General features: G+C 35.2%; 1 protein-coding gene across 2 annotated transcripts; it reads right to left on the bottom strand.

Moving 5' to 3' along the window:
• Window positions 1-9,798: 9,798 nt before the first annotated feature.
• ehf (ets homologous factor) lies at window positions 9,799-17,506 on the bottom strand. Of its 2 annotated transcripts, none has more exons than XM_053642195.1 (9): window positions 17,399-17,506; window positions 14,913-15,021; window positions 13,856-14,113; window positions 12,961-13,020; window positions 12,798-12,854; window positions 12,641-12,709; window positions 11,369-11,413; window positions 11,018-11,213; window positions 9,799-10,910 (listed from the first exon to the last, which is right to left on the bottom strand). In XM_053642195.1, exons 2-9 carry the CDS (start codon window positions 15,010-15,012, stop codon window positions 10,811-10,813), a joined length of 885 nt encoding a protein of 294 aa, XP_053498170.1. In that variant the 5' UTR covers window positions 15,013-15,021; window positions 17,399-17,506; the 3' UTR covers window positions 9,799-10,810. The 2 variants fall into 2 exon arrangements, with proteins under 2 accessions (XP_053498170.1, XP_053498171.1); XM_053642196.1 differs by having other exon boundaries at window positions 13,856-14,095.
• Window positions 17,507-17,720: the final 214 nt, after the last annotated feature.

Below are 17,720 nucleotides of genomic sequence, written 5' to 3'. Positions count from 1 at the left end.
TTCACAAACCAGTCAATAGCTTTTTTTTTCCCCCCTTTTTTTTATTTATTTATTTATTTAAAAAAAAAAAAAAAAAAAAAAAAAGGGTAACCTACACTGTGGCTAAATTTATCCAAATATATTCATTTTGCTCAGATTTTCTAAAAAAAAAAAAAAAAAAACTCCCTGAAAAATATTGATATTTTAAATATCCTTCTTTAATGTGACGATGCAGCGCGCTAATATTTCAACAGGGCCATCTAGTGTAGTAGCATTAGCATGGTGCAGTTCAGAAGACAGGAATACCTCAAAGTTGTTTATTGTTGTTGTTGTTGTGTGTTTGTTTTTGCATCGATAGCATCCGAGATTGTTCCTAGTAGAAAGGACATGAGTGTACTAAAGCACCCTTACCAAAAATAAAGAAATAAATAAATACCTGCAGGAATATGATGCAGATATCCTACAGGATTTTCAGCTCATTTTCCTGTAGAAATAGCTGCAATTCCATGAAGGAAAAATTATATGCAGGAATGTTATCCTCCAGGAATTATGTCCTGCAGGTCTATTTAAAACACACACACACTTCCTGAACCTGCAGGACAGATCTGAAAATCTGCAGGACATGGCGAATGTTTGTGTCCTGCAGGATTCAAATTAAATATTTTATTTACTGAAATTATGTTGCATAATGACTGATGCAATCTGTAAAGTTTCCAAGCTGGAGTACAATTCACACCTTAAAAAAACAGAATTAAAAAAGTTAGAATTATTTTTTGTAAATAATAAAATTAGACAGATTTACTAGCAAGCGAGCTAACATTTGCTAACCGCTGTGTGTAAATAATAAAATTAGACAGATTTACTAGCAAGCGAGCTAACATTTGCTAACCGCTATGTGTAATTAATAAAATTAGCGATGTTTGCTAGTAAGCGAGCTAATGTTTCGCTAACCACTGTGTGTAAATAATAAAATTAGACAGATTTACTAGCAAGCGAGCTAACATTTGCTAACCGCTGTGTGTAATGAATAAAATTAGCCATGTTTGCTAGTAAGCGAGCTAATGTTACGCTAACCACTGTGTGTAAATAATAAAATTAGACAGATTTACTAGTAAGCGAGCTAATATTACGCTAACTGCTGTGTGTAAATAATAAAATTAGACAGATTTACTAGTAAGCGAGCTAACATTTGCTAACCGCTGTGTGTAAATAATAAAATGAGCCATGTTTGCTAGTAAGCGAGCTAACATTTGCTAACCGTTGTGTGTAAATAATAAAATTAGTCATGTTTGCTAGTAAGAGAGCTAATGTTACACTAACGCTGTGTGTAAATAATGAAATTAGCCATGTTTGCTAGTAAGTGAGCTAACATTTGATAACTGCTGTGTGTAAATAATAAAATTAGTCATGTTTGCTAGTAAGCAAGCTAACATTTGCTAACCACTGTGTGTAAATAATAAAATTAGCCGTATTTGCTAGTAAGTGAGCTAACATTTTCTAACCGCTGTGTGTAAATAATAAAATTAGCTGTATTTGCTAGTAAGTGAGCTAACATTTGCTAACCGCTGTGTGTAAATAATAAAATTAACCATGTTTGCTAGTAAGTGAGCTAATGTTATGCTAACTGCTGTGTCACAAATACATAACGGAACAGTAATTTAGTACACCATAATGATTAAATAAATAATTTAATAAAAGTGGGACTATACCTCCACAGACACACAACGTTTGGTGACAGTTAAATTTGTACATTCGAATGCCTGTGTGACTACAGTGCAAAGAGGGACGTCATCTCAGTGAATCAAATCTTTTCGAGAAAAAGATTCATGTACTGGCCTTTTATGTAAATTGCATCATTATGCCAGTATGTACGAAAAATTAGAGTCTTTTTGTACATTGTCAATGACTCATCAAATCATTTACTCAACCGATTCATTCCTACCATTTTTTAAAAATTAATTTTGTTGACTATTGTACATGACTTGCAGAATTTTCTTCATTTACAGGAAATAAGTTGGCCTGCAGGATAGATTAAGTACTTGGGAGCTTTATTTTATTTCTACAGGAGGTGTGTAGCAGTCCTACAGGAATTATAAAATCCTACAGCAAGTGTGCCGGAAATTCCTGCATGTTTCTGTTATACTGAAGGCTACATTCTAAAACCTATAGGAATATCCTGCACAGTTTGTCAATGTGTCCTGCAGGAAATATTAAATACCAGCAAACATCTTGCAGAAAAATGAAAATCCTGCAGGATTCCTGTAGGAATTTTTTTTTGTAAGGTCACACTCATTCAGCAGCCATCCTTACAGAGGTCCTTTATGGTCTCAATCAAAAACACATCCTGATGCTACTACAAATAGGCCAGGACCTAAGAATACAATCAAGCTAAAACCTTATTAGTGAGAAATTGGTACCTATAAATAAATAAGTCACAAATCAAGGTATTTCTTTAATTAAAATAGCTCTAGCTTAAGTGTCTGGTGAACACTTAGAGATAGTGTCATAATAATCATAGGTACTATAAGATAACATATATTTATGGAATTTGGCAGGCACCCTCATCCAGAGCAACTTACATTGCATTAATTTGTAATGGTTTTAATGGTTAAAATGGGAATTGTATTGGTTTTAATGGAAACTCTAATTGTCCCTGTAGGTCTCTACTCGTAATTTGTTGCCTTCTGTTGGGCGGCTGTGGCTCAGGTGGTAGAGTGGGTTGTCTACTAATTGTAGGGTTGGCGGTTCAATTCACGGCCCACTTGACTCCACATACCGAAGTGTCCTTGGGCAAGACACTGAACCCCAAGTTGCTCCAGATAGCAAGTTAGCACCTTGCATGGCAGCTCTGCTACCATTGGTGTGTGTGTGTGTGTGTGTGTGTGTGTGTGTGTGAATGGGTGAATGAGACACAGTGTAAAGCGCTTTGGATAAAAGCGCTATATAAGTGTGCCATTTATCATTTAGTTGCCTTGCATGTAGTCTACAATCATGTCAGCATGGCAACATGTTTGAGAAAGAGACAAGACAATCCACAACAGAGAAAAAGTGAAAAAAAAAATGTATATACATATTTCATTATCACATAATATCCTATATATTTTGGAATTAGAGAATAATAAATCTGATCTATGACAAGCGTACCACATTGAGCCCATATTAGTAGCTAGATGAGCTGAATGAAATGTGATGTGTAAATGAGGTAATCCTGACTTCTAGGACTCTGTGTGCATAAATTAACAGCCATTATGCAACCCCTTAATACTTAACACCTGAAAGGTTTTACAAACATGGTGTGTAGTATGATAGCCAAAACATTTTGCTCTCTTCTGACCAGACTACACTCTCCCAGTATTTCATAGGCTTGTCCAAATGAGTTTTAGCAAACTTTAAACGAGCTACGACATGTCTTTTCTTTAGTAATGGAGTCTTGCAGGGTGAGCATGAGCAGTGGAGTGCATTGCCTATTGTTTTCACTGTGGTGATGGTAGCTACTGCCTCAAAGTGTTTCTGGAGCTCTTTCCAAGTCATCCTTGGCTCTTGGGCTACTCTTCTGACTATTCTTCTGACTCCGTGGTCAGAAATCTTGCAAGTATTTGCCGGTTGCCGGTTGATGATGCAGTGATGTTGCTTCCACTTGCGGATAATAGCCCCAATGGTGCTTACTGGAAGATTCAGAAGTTTTGAAATATGTTTGTATCCAATTCCATCAATATGTTTCACAAAATAAGGTTGCAAAGGTTTTGGGTGAGTACTTTGCTTTTACCCATCATGAGATATTTCTTGTGACACCTTGGTAATGGAAAGCCTTTTTATAGACCATCAATTTACTAACCCAGCTGATATTTAATTTGCACAGATAGGAGGTATAATGACTTTCGGATTTCATCTGGTTCCTTGCCTTACCTTGCCTTGGAGAACTGCATTTTCTTATCGTGTTCAACATTTTTTTACTGTGTCATTCCACTTTATTACACATAACTTTATTTATGGAATTTAATGTTGTGAATTCTTTATATTTCAGGATTTATTGAGTTAATACTAATGTCTGGTAAATACCATCACTGGAAATATATTTTCTGAAAAAAAATGTTGACGTGTTCAATACTTATTTCCCCCACTATATATATATTTACTCTGCATAGATCAAAGTGAATCGTGTCATTTTAAATAATCAGTTTATTGAGCAACCTGTTCATTTTGCTCCAGGAAACAATTGAGTTTGAAGACATTTGCATTGGGAGTTAGCCCACCTGGGGAAACCCCACACAGAGGCATGTGATCATAACAGGAAATAAAATATGTGATGAATTTGTAAAACACAAGGATGGGTTTTTAATGCAGTAGCAAGTTCCTTATATGACTTTTGAAAATTACAGTCAGTCTGGAAAATATGTTAGACAATATGTGATTGTGTTTTTGTTTTTTGTTTTTTTGTAAAATGTAGAATCAGTAAATAATTAGAACTTATATGAACAACGGTGAGTTGAATTTGTTAATGATGTCTACATGACAGTGCTGTTGAATTTTCTTATTAATTAATTAATTAATTAATTAATTAATTTACTTTAAGAGAAAAGTTTTTTCTCTTGTTTATTTTTTATGAGGTTAATAAAGAATCACTGTGCATTGTGAGAACTGATAACTAGGGAATCAACTTATTTTTGGTCTATTTTACTTTCTTTGCCTGAAGAACCTATTTAAACCACTGTAACTAATCCAACACCTGTCTTCATGGCTGTAACTAGCTATACTGACACCAAGGTACAGACCTCAGTAGTTTTGGCATGGGTTAGTTTTATTCGTTTTTTTCCTCCCACGTACCCTATATCCAGTTTATCCAGTTGTCAAATTCACTATGGAATATGGAAACAGCAACATCCTGATAATGCAATATTTCCCATTCAACAGTGTTGTCTGTTTCTCATAGACTTTCCCATAGACTTTATAGTTTTTATTGTCCGGGGGTTGTAGTGTGTATCATAGAAACAGAAGACAATATAAGGTGCAAATTCTGTCATAAGACCTTGAAATACCTTGTTAGATGACACATGAAAGTAGAGACACATACACAAATAATCTGATAGTGGCAACGACTGCTATATGGCTGGCCAATACTGTATTCAAAAAATTTGTCTGTAATAAACACTGCATATTTAAACCATTGAAATTGCACATATTAAGAAAGAGAGAGAAAGAGAGAGAGAGAGAGAGAGAGAATGCTGTAACATTAACTACTAATTTACTCATTCAGATCTGAGTAATTATTGTACTGTAGCACTAACATACATTTCTAGTAATTTTTGTATCACTATATGCTTGAATATCCAACATGCATGGTATATACTGTATCAGATAATACTTGTAATAGATATCAGATAATACTATGTAAGATAAAGTTAAAGATAATACAAAATTAAATACCAAAGCTCCTACCTATTAAATTTAGAATTAGACATCTAGATGTGGGGTGTACATTTAAAAATGCCCATTGTCCATATTTTTGTATGCAGCTATATGGAGTTCATCTATAAGTGGCTAAATAATTATTAATACAAAAACAAAACAGAAAAAATCATTCTACAATATGTCGCAACAAGGTGTGTTAAATAATCAGCAGTGTACTATAGCTAGCTAGCTAGTTGAGACCAAAAAAAAATGCAGACTCTTAAGATTCCAGTAAACTAACTGAAAGTCGAGCTTGTTTGAATATGCTATTTTATAGTTCTTGCAACATGATCGTTTATGAGTGAGGGCAATCAGATGCTGTGGCAAGAACAAGGAAGTGATGGCAGATATGGGGAAAGACAACAGAGCAGATGGCATAGCTGTTAGCAGCTCTGAGGAGTTCACAGGAGCCATTGTGTTCTTTCTGCAGATACAGAATAACAGGCTCTTATCACTGCACCTCACATTCAAAAATCCCTTTGACATGTCCGATGGGAGACATCAGTTGAGATGACATGCTAAAATGACATGCTCTGTGCTTTTGTGTGTGTGTGTGTGTGTGTGTGTGTGTGTGTGTGTGCACGTTTGTGTGTCTGTATATAATCAAATCATGCAGAATAATAGAGCTCCCAATCTTTCTTTTGCTGATATGAAATTAAAGGAGAGAGAGATTAATAAATATGTAATTGGACCAGTTGATTCTACAATGCATGATCTAACTAAAAGTAAGCAAAGCAAATTCTTTTGCATGGTGGAAATGCCAGACCATAGAAATGCACATACATGGCTCAGATGATCCATCTGTGTTTTCATGTAACAGGAATGGCTTGTTATTTAATAGTTTTGTGTTTCTCTTCATAGAGGGGGAATGTGGCTTAATTACAACCGGTTTTGTTAGATGCAAATCAGTTGAAGACAGCTTGCCCACTACACCCACATTCCCACTAGAAATTACTTGTACATTTTCTTTTCCCAACACTGAGCGGCTCAAGGAATTTCTGCATTACGAAATCTCTGCTCATGAGATGCACAGCCTCATCAGAGCTTAACCTTTGCAGTGCTATCAGATCTCAAGCCTCTCCTTTGCATGTTCTTGCTGCAGTGGTGCGTTAGGGAAATGAGATGGATGCTTCTGTACAAAAAAGGGAGTCTGTATCACACCTAGTTATTTGCCTAACTGGTAATGTTAGACTTCTCCCTGCACAGTGTCATTATATTACAACATGAGGAGAATTAAGCATTAACAAGTATGGAGTAGAATCTGATAGCACCTGTGTATCATATTAAACGTATTAAACTTATTTAAAAAAAAATAAATAGATAAAAAAGATTAGGAAATGTGAACTATAATCTGTCTATACTGTCTTTATTATCCATCTATATTAATATCCAGTCTATAGATAATAAATTATATTATTATGTTATTATTATAACCATAAAGACCTCTTCCTGCATGATCTTGTTGTCATTATAAACAGTCACCGGACACTTTAATGGGAACACCATGTCATCACTGGGTGGAACCCCACTTTTGCTCTCTGATCAGCCTTAGTTGTTTGTACCATGGATTCCACATCATGCCTTTGAAATTCTGGACCTTCCTTGTTGACATCACATAATTGTGGCAGATTTGCCAGCTGCACATTTATGCTGCAAATCTCCTGTTTTACCACATCCACCTGTCTGGACTGTTGATACAAGGCAGGTTTGGGCCAAGGATTCATGCTGTTGCCACCCAATTCTGATCCTACCATCTGCAAGCCACAGCAGAAATCAAGATTCATCAGGCCAGGTGATATTTTTAGTTTCAACTGTACAGGTTTGGTGATCCTGTGCCCACTGTAGCCTCAGATTCCTGTTCTTGGCTAACAGGAGTGGAACCCAGTGTGGTCTTCTGCTGTTGAGGTCCATCTGGCTCAGGGTTCAACATGTGTACTCTAAGATTGTTGTATTGTAGGGTTATTTAAATAATTGTAACCTCCTCTGACTTCTCTCATCAACAAGGCATTTCTAGCTGCAGAACTGCAGCTCTCTCAATTTTTTTCCCCTGCACCATTCTCTAGAAGCCAGAAGCTCTTGTATGTGCATGATTTTATGCAATGCAATTTATGCAGTGCTGCTGCCACATGATAAGCTGACCAGATAATTGCATGAATAAAAAGACATATCAATAATAAATTGCCTTACTAAGGTACTGGACTACCACAAGACACAAAAGAAGGAAAAAGGGGAAGAAGCAAGCAGCGAGGCAGGACACGCACACATACGTGACAGTGGCTGGAAAGCTGATAAGAATGGTCTCTCTCCTACACACACACTCACACACTCACACACACACACTCACACACTCACACACACACACACACACACACTCACTCTCTCTCCACACACACCTTCTGTTCTGTTCTATAGTCTGTTCTTTTGTTCTCTGTTGTCTTGTTTAAATGCAGATGCTGACAAATTTGTGTAAATAAAGACAGTCATCTGTTCGGGAAATGTTTGTTTTTGGTGTGTGTGAGAATTTGTGTTGAAAATGACAGGTTATGTGTTAGTGTACCCATCACAGGACTGGGATATGCTGCTTCATCTTAAACCCAGGTTTTATATCATATAAACAGAACAGACAGACTTTCAAGGAGAGGTGTGACTTACAGTTCTCCGTGTAGTCTGAGATTCAGGATTTTCCCTTCATTTTATTCAGATCCGAAGTAACTATTAACTTGCTACTTGAGTAGTCTTCTCATTGGATACTTTATTACTTTTACTCAAGTAATTATTAACATTATTACTTTTACTGTTACTTGAGTAATTATTTTTATAAGTAGTTTTACTTGTACTTTTTCTTGTAATTTTTGCCTACTCTACCCACCTCTGTATAATGGATAATTATACAACTCTGCATTTAAGGAAATTATATGCATGGATATGTGTACCATAAATATTACAGTAACACTACAAGCATCAAGTATTTTTTTTTTCTTTACAGTTTTCTTTTCATCACAGTACTGTTGTAATTTCTGGAGAACCTTTAAAGCAATAAAGTATCATTTTACAGCCCATAATTAGTAACCAAACCTCATTTTGTTATAATGTTACAGTTTGCCACTAGTGTTACAGTGTTGTAGTGTTAAAAAAAATTAAATCACCCTTTCCTCTGTCTTTCTGTTCTGCTAGACCATACACTGTATGTTAGCAAGCAAAAATATCTTTAACATAGACAAATTGAAACTATGTAATATTCTTATTATGAGATTATTACATAATAAATCTGATAAGATTATTACACCAATTTCTGCATATTTACTAACCCAAAGCTTTATAATGTCTTTCTAGAAAAAATGCTTACAATCTAGGAAAAAAATGTGTAATCTTATCAGTCCCTCCAGGATTTTGCAACTGCAGAAATTAACGCAAAATCAATTAAACGCCACACTATTCGAAGGAGCTTGCAATTATTCAAAATTACAACATATTTCCCTCAGATTTGGGCCAAGATGTGTCATGTGACATCATCATAACACACATTCAGCCAAAGTCCTCTTCGATTCACGTGCATCAAACATAAGTACAACTAAAAGGTCTCATTTACCACCAAACATCACTGTAAAAGACCGTACAAAACTATTTCGTGCAATTGCAAGTACACCAATTCAAGTAATTTTCCTTAAAAAAAGCACAAAATACTCTACAAATTGCATCACAAATTTTGAACAAAGCCACAGCAAAATCAAGCATTTTTTACAACAACAATCACACAAAAAACCCCCACCTGTACCGTAAAATCCTGAAATCCTGTCTTACATTATTGCATTATATATGTATGTGAAATTTTCACCAGATACGATATATTCTTTGTGTAGAAGTGCTCACAAATGTGTAAGCAGTAATGGTGCCATTCTTGGGCAAATATTATGGGCTTTAGTAATGATTATATAAATTCCAGTATGCCGTTATAACTGTTATGGAACGGTGATAAAGCATTAATAGTCTGGAGAGTGATAGAGGCTGGAAAAATCATGCATGCTGGATTTGTCTGTGAAGTATTAGACATAAGCAGATCGATGGGGACATAAAGCAATGAGATGCTAATCTCAGAGAGCATCTGAGGGCCAACAGCTGCCTATTGCCTGGAGGTACAAACACACTGGCCATGGCACACATCACAGAACAGTTAACACCCTAGCATTTGGTTTTATGAGAGATTAGTTGGCTGTGATTGCTCTGATAAAGATTTAGTGGCAAGTCAGTGCTGATGGAGTTGCCCTGATATCTAGCTGTTGATGAGTGATTGAATAATGGTTTACTAGTTATTTTCTTTCTTTGTATTTTATGTAAAGAGTAAATGCATTTTAAATGTATAAAACATAAAAGTGAGTTTAACAGTGTTTATTTTTATTGAAGCATACAGATTACAAATGTACTGTACATATACATTGCTTGCTCCTCAAAGACAGTTAAAAAACTGTACAGTATAGAATATACAGTAAACTTTAAAGCCTTTGTGGTTCACAATAAAATATATTTTAAAAATCTGACCAACAGTAAGTGCCATAAAGAAAGGCAGTATAAGATCGATGCTTAATTTTAATCAGTGTTTGGAGAGGTACTGCTTGAGAAGGTACCTTTCATATTTCTCTTCAGCCATGAATTTAGAATTTAAAGTAGTTGTATTTTAAATAAACTTTCAAAGTAGTCACATACAGTTGGAAAACAGATGCCAAATATAGCAGTAATATTTCATCATCTATTCAAACAGATGAAGATTTAGGTGGAATATATAGTGTGGGTGTACCTTATACACCTCCATGTTAAATGAATAAGTGTGTTGTATAAAGTGTCTCCAAAGTTTCGGGAAAAAGGTCTGTAAATAGTACTATGCACTATAAGACATTTCAAATGGTTAAACTTAGAAATGAAACTTGCTGCCTTAAACATGTGAGTAAACTTAACTTGAAGATAACCTTTGTTTCAAAAAGTTATGTTTTACAAGATTTACAGGTAACGACAATGGATTACTTTAAGTTTCATTTTTGAAAATTTATATGCTTGAGTTCAATATCCAGAGCTTGTCATGACAATTGGAGCTAAATAGAAAAAATAGATTCATATAACTTAAGGGGGCTATCATGTTTTACAGTGTGGAGAATTTGTCTGTGTTCAGCTAAGCACTATTGGTTCACAGATCGATGTATCAAAAAAAAAAAAAAAAAAATTCAGGTATAAACAAATAAAAAACAGGTATAAATACAAGCAACATAAAAAAGACATCACACTCCTTCTTATAATGAAACAACATAATGTAAAGGACATAATGTTATAAATAAGAGACTTCACATTTCCAATTGAAAAGGAAAAGAGGAAAATAAACATGTGGCCAACTCCTTCACTTCTCGGTTTCTCTCCATCCCCGTGCATTCCTTCCAAACTTGTAGACCAGTCTGCGTCCATCGACGCGTTCTAAAATCTCTCGTTTGTAGTAATATCTTCATTAAGGAAGAACCAGAAGCAAACCAATCAAAAAATCTGCTTAACAGTTTTGTTAAAATGGGTAGATGGATGTGTCAGTAAATAATAGGAAGATGTCCATTACCTCATTGCTCGACTGAGCTTCTCATAGGTCATGCTGCTGTTGTTCTTCTTCTTGCCCCATAGCTGTGCTACAGCCTCAGACTTCAGGAAGCGAAATACACCCTCTGATCTGTTCTCCCATTTAATCAGGCCTGGGTTCCTCTCTGGGTTCAGCAAAATATCTCGTATGAACTCCCACAGATGGGTCCCACGAGGGTCTAAAGAACCGAAAACACAGGTGTGCTGAGGCTTGATTTAAAAAATCCATTGAGCGAATGCACTATTGCTCTGAGTGATTAGACATAAAATGGAGGAATTTTACAACAATAGATGAACTAAAAAAAGTGTAAAACAGGATATAAGAGTTACTCACTGTGTTTTTTCACTTGGTGCGAGCGGCTATGGGGTCTTTTAGGGTCTGTGCAGTCAAAAATAGGTAATGGTTACAAAATATAAATAAATAAATAAAATGAATAATATGAGTGGTATTCATATTTTGTGTTCTATATTCACACTGTATTCATGCAATGGTCAGTGATTACAGCCTTGGGTTGCTGATCATAAGGTTGTTACTGTTGATTCTTCAATTGCTCATTTGTATCCTATCTGAATTGTAAGCCATTTTGGATAGAAGGATCAGCCAAATGAGTAACGTTAATGTACAGAGTTACATTTAATTATAATGGTTTATATTATGGTTTTCTTTACCAACATTATTTATTACATTACTTATTCATAAAAATGCCTAAATCAAAAAGAGTCATTAGCAAATTAACACATGTATTAATTGACATTTTATTTTAAACACATCTGCCTTGACTAATGTTTATTTGTAAAAAAAAAACAAACAAACAAACAAAAAAACAAACCAAATAAATAAAAAAATCACAGCTCATTCTATAACTTATTCTGAACTCTGGCCTCCATGTGTAAATATTGGAACTTACTTCAACCTCATTTCTGAATTTTGCCAGCTAACAACCACAAACATGTTAATTAAGGTGTTGGCTCATATTAGTCATTGTGGGCTTACTTTTAGCCATTGATGGTATGAACATTGGTTAAGGCATGTGTTGATTAGGGGTAAATGTCAGTTAATACAAGTGTTAGTTACTTTGTTATTATCACTGATGGTGCATTAATGCTGATGCACATAGTTTGTTCAAGTTATCTAATGTGTTAAATAATGCCGGTAAAGGAAATGTAAAGTACTACATGTCCAGTTGACCCATATAATCAAATACACAAGGCAGGCTAATATGAAGTCCCTGACAAAAAAATGTAGTGCAAGGAAAATCCTTAAGTATAACTAAATGACTCAAAGGTGTTTTGACATGGCCTATAATTGAAAGGCACTCCATAATTCAAAAGTTAAATTTAATGGCCCTAGGCAGGGAATTGGTTTTTAAATGAACATAATGTGGCCTAGTGTCAGCACTGCTCATCCTTCCTATTTCATTAACATTGCCTTAAATAACGAGTCTGGGAGTAAAAAGAAAAAAGCTAAAGTTCAGTAATGTTGCTGTCACTTATCCACTCTGCGGTAAGAACGCCTCCCGTGTAGTACATGATCAGCTCACAGTCACCATTAGGTGACTAATGGTAGGTGTGTTTTGATTGGTTTGGACAGAGTCATGCTTCATACCTGGACTATAGGAAGCTGGTGAAGTCATCACTGTTGTTGGCTGAAATGGGGTTTTAATGTCAAAATGCTCTGTTAAAGAATGATTGTGCAGATGATTAGTGCATGACAGTTTAATAACCTGATAACATCTGTAATCAAACTGAAAGTGTTGCTCTACCTGAGGTGGCATAGAAACTGGGCTCCTCTTTGTAAGGTAAGACTGAACATGGAAGATCTGTTAAACATACATGCTGGTTTATACAGTCATAATAACAAGTAATTAAAAAAAAAATACTAAAATAAAATTTTGAGGTTTTATGATTTTGTCAAAACATACTTACCATCTAATTCTGTTTTAATATCCCCTGGTGTAAACATATCTGCTGAGGAGCTATACTGACCTGTCCAAAGGACATTAAAAATAACTTTAGATTGAGAAAAGTATATGTTTTCTTTCTATTTCTCTAACTACAGTATGAAGCAGTTACAGTGCAGTACAGGCTGTATATTTCATTATCAGTTGTTGATTTTTTTCATTTCCCTAATTCAAACCAGCAAAACGTGTTTTTCTTGTTCTCACACTTCAACTGAACACCTCTTCAAATAAAAAAAGATCACTAAAGTTCACAATAAGAAAGCAAAAGTAGCCTTCATTCATTCATCTCAGTGTTACAGTAGATCCGGTGTCAATACCCGGAACACTGCCTGTGAGACGGCAATCTACCCACACATTCACATACTCACGTGGGATGCTGAGGAAGCCAGAGAATCCAGTGCAAACACTGAGAGAACATGCAAATAACCTGAGCTTAGGCTCAACCTGGGGACCCTGGAGCCATGAGGTGGAAATGCTACCCATTATACCATCTTGTTACTGCAAAAGCAGTTTTGTGGCTATTTTCTGGTTATGCATCAGCTGCATTACAAATGGCGCAAAAACATGTCACATGGAGGAAAGTTTTGAACTTGGACTAAACATCCAGGTTTCTTCTACGTACAGTATATGTGACTAAACAAAACCTATATTTGTAATGCACTTTTAAATTGAGGTATTAGATTTGTTTAAGATACTAAAACTACCTGACACTGTAAAGCTTTGGGGGCTAGTATGAACCAGAAATTATTTACTCATTTGCATGATGCCATCTGGTCCTGCTAAGTTTATTTCATTATTAAGTAGGAGGTAAGCCTCAGAAAGTCTCGGATATGTAAATTTGAACCCAAACTAAAACTTACTGCTCCACTTGAGATCAGTCAGGCTCTGGTAGAGGACCGGACCAACAGATCCAGCCAAATGAGTGAAGTCCTGATAGCTCATGCTACTCAGCTGCCTTCCATCAAGGTCAAAGTTACTGAATGGGATGGATGTGGCATCAATCTGGTGCATGTCCAGAGTCTGCTGAAGCCACTCCCACACCTGATATTTGGACCAATACTGTGGGTGGAGGTCCTGGGACCACAGACGACTAGCATAACCTGGTGACACCATGGACACTTTAAAACAAAAAGTAACAAGGTCGAGTTTTGGTGGTTTGATTATGCAGGTTTACAAAAAAGACTTAAGGTTGTAGTAGACAGTATCCTGCTTTGTATGACTGTATCTTGTACATTTACTAATCACATATTACTAGAAGCAGTGACTAGTGTAAATTGTAAATAGTGACTAGTATAAATAATTAATCTTAAAAAAAAAAAAAATATCATAAAAAAATAGTTCAGCATCATCATAAGCCTAAAACAGGACTGAAGGCCATATAAATGTTTTTGGTCAGAGTCAACACAAGGTATTTTCTATTGTAATTCTTATTTACACTATGTACTTTAATACTCTTCAGAAATAACGAAGTAGATTAACCTGCACAACAAAGTCTACATTGTTGAATCACCTATGAGGTTGAATAACCTCTGGTCATTTGTGCCTGAATTTTGCTGTATTGAGACCTTGGAATTATAAACTTCCTGTGACCTTTCTGACATTTCTGTGAATTTGATTAATTATATTAAGTTTAATATCAAATCCACAATGTTGATATAACACCTACAGTGTTAATTCATGTCCAGTTGGACACTATAGGTGTTAATTCAACACTGGGGATTTTGCTGTGTGGAACCTTATAATAGCAATAAAACCTTAATAATAACCATATAGGTATAGGTACATTAAAAACTTTAAGAAAGAGAGAATGATTTCACTTTAGCATTCAAGGCTTGTATAAAATCAAAATTTGTAATGATGTGGAAGTATGCTGAAATGAGCATGAGGGAGGTTTAATGTAATGAAGGTGGACACTACCATCTGGGCTGTTGTAGTGGGGGCTCCAGGAGGTGGGCAGCTGGCTCTCAACACTCATACTAGCAGGGATGCTCATGCTACAGCCACTATGAAGGACCATGGTCCAGAGCTACAGGCATGGGAAAAATTCAGAGCAGAATTACTGCATTTGAAATGTGAGAACCATCATAGGAAACAGCTATATGGCTTAAAATGCTGATGAAATATTAATTTCCTGTCAACTAAAGCTGTTTAAAAATAAAAGGACTTGTATCGTGTCCAAAAAGCATATCATCAGGTGTGGGTGTGTTTCATGCCTTGCTTAACCACACAAACAAAACCACATTTACACAGGTACGACACTGTCTGCTTTGCATAAATAAAGGGTCACTTGTTCTTCTTCAGTTAACAGTGCAATCAATGCCTTAGTCATGGCTCTCTTGGCACTGAATTCGTATGCTTCTAGATGCCACTCTCTCTGTCAAACAATGTTTTTTAGGGGGAGTATAACAGGTGGAAGCAATCTTGGGCCCATGCATTCCAGTGGAATTTGCCTATTCCATCAAAATATGTCAAAAACATGGTCAAAAACCTAGATTTCCTGGGAATTATGTATAATTGGCTTGCTTATATAAAACATTATGGGCATACATATTATTATTAAACCATGCTCGTAAGGCCCAATCTTCGTTCTTCAGTGTTGGCTCTGCCGTTGTGAATTGAGATGACTTCTTCACTGTGTCTCCATCCCTTGTGCAAGGATCAAAATTCTTCAGATAATATCTAGGATAGCATGTTGTTTTTTTCTCTGTCTTATTATATTAATTGTTTTTGAATGACTTGATATTGTGAACTTTCACTAATTTAGGCCCTCACTTTTATTTGAAATTGTCCTTTTTTCCCAGGTACATCACTCTAGAACAATTACAAACCATCAACAAACTCTAGTGTTTTAGGTTATGAATCCTTACAGTTTTTCCAAATACTTTGTATCATTGTGCCCTTTATGTAATCATTCTGTGTAGGAATCTGCCATTGGCATTGTGTAGCATCCAATTTAATGTGTATGATAACAACTTATAAATAAACATATAAACTTATAAACATATGAAATAAATTAGATTAATTGTTACATTAAATTAATAATATCTTACGCTGTAGTAAACTATGCCAAATTTCTATCCAGTCTTCTCCTCTTCAGTTTTATTAATGTGTTTGTTTCCTAGTCACTAAAGCTGTGGTATTCCTTGTGTTTTAATAATGACTGACAACATGAAATGAAAGTCTCTATGGCTTAGATCTGCTTTAGCAAGAAAGGTCCTTCTAAATTACTGTTAATAAATACTGACTATTTACTTTTACTAGAGTGCAGATCTTTTCAATGCAGAATTGCCAGTGTCCAACATTCTGAGGGTCTGTTTGTTTGTTTTTTAAAGCCCATGATTAGTCATGAGTGTGTAGACTGTTTGGTAAATGCACTGCTTGTGAGTTTCAGTCATACTGTTATGTTTATTTTTGTCATTTGTTTCGGTACTAAGAATTTATCTATATGTTATAATGGTCCTTAATTAGTGATTTCTATTAAAATTGCAGTTGAATACACTGTTAAACATCTGAGGATGTTTGAAAAACATTTCAGAGCATGCTCTTATTTCATTGTGAGTTCACTGTGATCCCATCCACATCACATTGATAGGAAGTGTTTGAAGTGAGTAATAATGAATAATTAGCATGGATATCCCAATGCCACTGAAATATATTTATATTTATTTGTACTAACACAATTTGCACATCACATAGACAACTAAAATAACTTGTGTGGAGGGTGAAATGAGGATCAGAACCAGAGCGACTAGAGCTGTAACATTTTCTTTATTTTGTAATAGTTGCAGAGAATATCGAAAATTGTCCTGTTATGAACCCATAATAACTGTCATAATAACTTATAAAAATATTATTTTACAGTAACTGACTTGTTTATGTATGTATGTATGTATGTATGTATATATATATATATATATATATATATATATATATAAACAAGTCAGTTATTGTAAGTTACTATTTTTATGAGTTATTATTTATAGATGAGTTCATATATGTATGAATGTATGCATGTATGTATGCATGTATGTGTGTGTGTGTGTGTGTGTGTGTATGTGTGTGTGTGTGTGTGTAAAGTATTTCCTTATTTACTTATTTACCTATATATTTATCAATTTATTATTGGTTGTTTTATAAACATATTTACCTAGGAGCTCCGTACACTATAGTGTATACAGACAGCATTCTGTAAAATTCCATGCTTTGGAACACACTCACTCTCACATACACACACGCACACGCACAAACTGAAAGGGTTTTGAAAATAAAACTATAGCACAGAAATCCTCTACTAATCCCTGAGATCTCTGAAATTGCTTTGTTAGAAAATTAAGTGGAATGCAACAGAATTTCATACACATAATTGATAGTATTTTGAAGGAAATCAGAAAGTTATTGCTTACCAGAGATGTTGAATATTGTCCACTGCACAGAGTAGACTTTTAAGGTGTCCTTGTCACTGTTTAGCAATGACTTTGGCTCACAGAACTATAATGGAGAATGTGAGTCCTCATTCACCAATGGGAATTTTAGCCTGTCTGCTTCCTGTTCCTTGGATTGGTCTATTTTTGTGACAGGTAAGAATTTGCATACTAAGGAGGAAGAGAAAGTATACCTGTTGCTGTACACCTCTCTCTCTCTCTCTCTCTCTCTCTCTCTCTCTCTCTCTCTCTGTTGATCTTGTTAGATTCTAATCATGTTCTATGCAGCATGAGACCTGAACTT

This window comes from Ictalurus furcatus, chromosome 14, assembly GCF_023375685.1.
Source record: "Ictalurus furcatus strain D&B chromosome 14, Billie_1.0, whole genome shotgun sequence".
Classification (NCBI taxonomy): Eukaryota; Metazoa; Chordata; class Actinopteri; order Siluriformes; family Ictaluridae; genus Ictalurus; species Ictalurus furcatus.
This window is presented reverse-complemented; position numbering and strand designations above follow the sequence as displayed.